The sequence below is a fragment of the Austrofundulus limnaeus genome, unplaced genomic scaffold, assembly GCF_001266775.1.
Source record: "Austrofundulus limnaeus strain Quisiro unplaced genomic scaffold, Austrofundulus_limnaeus-1.0 Scaffold113, whole genome shotgun sequence".
In the NCBI taxonomy this organism is placed as follows: domain Eukaryota; kingdom Metazoa; phylum Chordata; class Actinopteri; order Cyprinodontiformes; family Rivulidae; genus Austrofundulus; species Austrofundulus limnaeus.
Genome location: NW_013952515.1, coordinates 1,823,443 through 1,828,548, shown reverse-complemented (window position 1 = coordinate 1,828,548; position 5,106 = coordinate 1,823,443). Strand labels below are relative to the sequence as shown.

At 38.8% G+C, this 5,106-nt stretch overlaps 1 protein-coding gene across 1 annotated transcript; it reads right to left on the bottom strand.

Annotated features, from left to right (window-relative positions):
- Positions 1 to 263: 263 nt before the first annotated feature.
- LOC106521618 (placenta-specific gene 8 protein) lies at positions 264 to 3,369 on the bottom strand. The gene is made up of 3 exons (XM_014014263.1): positions 3,303 to 3,369; positions 3,017 to 3,204; positions 264 to 872 (listed from the first exon to the last, which is right to left on the bottom strand). The coding sequence occupies exons 1-3, from the start codon at positions 3,367 to 3,369 to the stop codon at positions 606 to 608; spliced, it is 522 nt and encodes a 173-aa protein (XP_013869717.1). The 3' UTR covers positions 264 to 605.
- Positions 3,370 to 5,106: the final 1,737 nt, after the last annotated feature.

The following is a 5,106-nucleotide window of genomic DNA, read 5'->3' as shown; positions in this document are numbered from 1 at the left end:
GAACAGTGCTGTAAGCTGATGACTTGGTCTTGCTCTGATGCCCCTAAATGTTACACAGATCCTTTAATATGGTTATATTTTCATTCGGTATGCATGATGTTAACCATCCTGTACATATTTCACAAGTTTTTTTTTTTTACCCCTAATGTTTACATTTTTGTTTATCTTTTTTCTCCAAGTGTTTTACTTGAAAGATTGCAGCTGTAACAACTGTAATTTCTCTTTGGGATCAAAAAAATATTTCTGATTCTGAGAAACAAAAATTAAAAACRGTTTCTGATTTGTGTTTATTGACCAAATGAAATGTGTATCATCAAGCAACAACTTACATACATCACACATAAAATAAACAGTTAAAATACAAATCAAGTTTTAACTTATTTTACCAGTTTCAAGATAAAAAGGAATCACCTCAAATTTACGTAATGAAAACAAAATTTAACATTGGAATGCGTACTGCCCACAATCCTTGCCACCCGATTTTTAAAAGTCAGATTGAAATTGTTTCAGCTGTTTATCAAACCACAACAATTATTAACTTTTGCAATATGTTGCTTTAAAATAGTGCATGTGTTCAGAACTATGCTCAACTACAACAAACCAAGTTACTCAACGTTTGAAGATAAGTGTGAATGCTCGATAGCCCCCGTCTGCCCCGGCAAACCAGGGCCCGACGGCCCCACAGCACCAACTGGAAGAGGGTCCACAGGCATCGTCATCATCACAGCAGCAGGCTGCATGTTGACAACAGACTGAGACAACATGTTGATGACGACCGGGTTTTTCTTCCAATGTTTTAACTCCCGATGCATCTGACACCAGGAGCAAATCCCACAGCAATAGGAGATGGCAATGTCCTTACACATGGAGCCCTGCAAATGAACACAATAAATACATTTACTGTTTTCTCAGTTCCGATTATTTGGGGGAATATAAATACAAATACTTCATTGCTAATATTATTTAATACCAAGAACTAAAGCAGTAGAAACAGCAGGCCACTATGKTAAACCGGACGGTTCAATAAACGAACGTATATTTATGCCTTCTTCCAACCCATAAAAAGCTGGCTGTACCGTTTATTTATTTATTTTCTACACAAATGTATTTTTAATCTTAGCGCACAGTAGCATTATCTTCATATTTTATAATCAACATGCTCACACAAATGGAAAATGTATTAAACATACAAGAAACAAAATTAAAGGATAATATTGTGAGATGTACGGGGCGAGATCGGACCCAAATGCAGGCAGACAAGAGGAACCGAAAAAAATTACAAGGTTTATTTAAAGAAAAAGTCGACGAGGAAGTGATGACCAGAGACCCATTAAATAYAGCAGGGTTGAGTGGAAAGTGGAAACAGCTGGGTGCTTACTGAAGACAGGTGTAAGAGAACTGACTGGAAGATTCTGAGAGGACCGAGCTGACAGAGGKAGAGGATGAGAATGGAAACACCAGAGGACAAACACCAGAGGGAGACAAAGACAGAAGAGAGTAAGGACATGAGTATCAAATAAGATGTGCAATTGCCAAAAATAGTATACTTTCATCCTGGGTTTCCTTTAACTGAATGTCCTTGGCCTTTTTGGACATTTAGGATGTTAAAACTGGTCATTTATCCTAACAAGAAGGATGGGGTAGTTCTAACATGCAGATTTGGATTCAAATTCATGTTACAGTGTTAAATGTAGGATTCCGAGCTTTTACTGACATCTGCTGTTGTGTAAGAGGAACTACATATTGATCAACACTATCTTTTTAATGTATCCTTTGTCACTTTAAGCATGAAACTTTAAAAACACAAGCCAAGGCATAGTACATGTCAAAAACAAATTGGAAAAAAAAGGAGAGGAAATACAGCAGTGAACTCAATAAAACCATTTTTTCCCCCTGAAGGTAGAGCAAGTAGACTGTGGGTGTGATTAAAGGCACAGTGTGTAGGATTTGTTGTTTTCAGTGACATCTAGTGGTTGAGTGGTTGAATCATCCTCCCTGGTCCTCCCCCCACCCCCACCCCCTGCTTCCAAACGCAAATGAGTTGCTACGGTGTCTCTCAGGTGTCAAAAACCTTTGATAATTCCAACCGCGATGTCTACCAGCAGCTTCAGGGCTAGTGATGTTTCAAGTGGTAAGATTATGAGCTTTAATAAGTAAAATTATCCCAGCTACAATGACAGACAACAAATATTACATTTATAGTATTACAACTAAAACCGTTTTTGATGCCACCWCCGCAGTTTGTCCTTCATGAGCCTTCGTTGACAAGATGGCGGCAGCCTGTAGTGGCAACCCGCGACCATGGAGATGTAAACAGCTTTTTATAAGGTAAAAATAATAAAACAAGGTCTTTGTCTGCAATGATTAGGCATGTTTTTTATTATTGTCATTAGTGATTATCTCAATTTCGGCTAAAAGAATTGACAAAATCCTACACACTGTGCCTTTAAGTCAGAAGCAAAATCCTGTAATTTCTGGATTTCCCCAAAGAGCAGATAAAATACCCTAAAGTCTGGCTGAGCAGTAACAGGACAGCCTCTTGATGATAAAATATGCAGAAAATTCCACTGTGCGTTATTTACGCCACCACATGGTGAAAGATGAGGCACAGCCCACTATTTGCAAGGTTAAAAAATGCATWCATACATCTTTGGCAGCACGTTGGRTCAGTGGTTAGCATTGCCTCCTTATAGCAAAAAAGTCCAGGGTTCAATCCCCAGTTTGGACCRGTGGTCTTTCTATGTGGAGTTTGCATGTTCTCCTTGTGCTTGTGTGGGTTTTYTCAGTATACTCCAGTTTCCCCCAGACACCAAAAATTTACAAAATGTTGCGTTCAGGCCCAGGCGTCCCAAGAAAATGAGATCTATGATCTCAATGGCATTTGCCTGGGTAAGCAGCGGTACAATAAATGAGAAAATCTGTTTATTGAACCCTCCGGGGCTTGCCATGGACCACACTAAGAGAAACACTCAAACATGCTGACAGTAATCGGAGTTAGTTTTTCACAATGTCATACCTTGATGCCATACTTRGTTCTCATGGCGACTCTTAGAGACAAGGCTGCAGGAGGAACAAACATGGGGCTGCAAAAGTAAGTAGATAGAAAAATACCACAAATATCACATAATGGCAGACAGTGGTTTTCTCCAAATCGTCTCGAAACTGTGCCRGCCAAGCAGGGCCCGCACCAAAACCCATAGCAACCTGTAAAACACAAGACGTATAAATACAGTGACAAAATAATCCTTGGAGATTATTCTTCTTTTTATTTATTATGAAAAATTACCAGGTTTGACTCTTACAGGTGTTTGGATCCTCAAAGCACTCACAGAGACCACTATCCCAGTCTGTCAGAGGTCTTTCTGCCATCACTCAGTGAAGTTCAGATCCACAAGAAAGATGACCCTGTGAGATCAGAATCAATGTAGAGAGGGAAAATCTACACAACAGATCAGAGAAACTGGACCAAATATGACAGAGAATCATGTTCTTATTTCTGAAGCAGTTATAGTTGTATGCGCTGATGTTTTTTTTTCTTTGTGAAAAATTAAGAGATGTATTGATGAATTTGTAATTATTGGCTTTTTAGTGTTTGCCTTTTCAAATGAATAAGAAAGCAGRGGACGGTATTTCRAAGCATTGTGGTTTGGWATCTACTCCACTCRTTTTTTTTTWAATTTAATTTTGTTTTTAACTCAAGCCTCTTTCTTATGACAGTTCCGCAAAATTGCCACACAGACCAGTCTGGCTTTAAGCTCCCTCGGCTCATTTAGGAATCACAGATGAAGCCGTACAGTTCCCGCATTCAGAAATGAACGCGGAAGTGAAGAGGCATGGGGCAGATCTCAGCTCGGCTGAAGTGGACTGCAACGTATTTATGGTGTGATGGGCATCTGCCTCTTAACAAACTGAATTAACTTACTTTAGTGATTCTGTGGTTCAATATATTTTTTTAAACTAGCAACAAAGTTGCATTTTTGTGTCATATTTAATATTTCCTCAGTAAAAATCTGTTTGTCTATTAATCCAGCTGCCACTCATTTGTCATCGTCAGCTCAATATCATTTTTGGAGCTTGTTTCTTTTTCTCAAGTCACTATTCCTGGCGCTGATACTACCTCATTCGGCGGCTCAGAGGGGCATCAGAGGTAGACTCACTTCTAACCCGCCTCTGTGTTTTTTCTGAATGGTTTGAGAACAACAGAACACGTCGGTCCGAACTGAGCTTTCTTATGARTGAGGCTTCAGGGTGACAAATACAGGGTTTCCCCTTGTGGATATGCTGGTGGGCCGCCAGGATTTACATGCCTTTCTGTCAGGCTAAACGTTGTTTGTTCCACCATTGACCCTGGAGCATGTGCTAAAAACATCACTTATTAAGTAGTGAAGCTAAAAGCTTTCGTAATGCATCTCAGCATGTAAAAAAAACAAGTCAACATATTTACAGCAATTAGGAAAATATTTTTCTTACACACTGATACACATGTACTTGCTCTATTTTAATTCCTTCAAGCGTGGGAAAGTGGCTTTTTCCTTGCATTGGAAAATATTTTGTTCTGTCTTCTGCATTGTTTCAGCCGAAGTAATTAATGTGGGATGGTTTCAAAGTCTTTCTGCAGTAATTCAAAAGCCTGAACAAGAGTTTATTCACAACAGTAAATAACTGTATCATCAGCATAGAAGTGCAAACCAGCACCAGACACATTTAAACTCAGATCAATGAAATAAATAATCAATAAAAGGGTACCTAATACAGAACCCTGCGGTACCCAGTGTCAAGTTCGGAACACATGACCATCATAATTTTTTGCAGTGAGATCTAATATTTAGAACCAAGCTACTGCTATTCTCAGAGAATCCTGGCCTAATTTTTAAAATATGATCAATTCTGAGTGACAAATTAGTCAAAAGTGTTAGTTTTTTATCAAGTTCAACCCATACATGAATTTAGTTTGGTATTGGCGATACCACACACACACACACACACACACATACACACACACACACACATGTGTATATATATATATTTTACCTAATGCCACATAGCTTAACAACAGCGGCAGTGTTAGTTGGTGAGATGATTAAAAACCAGTTTCCTGTCTTTTGT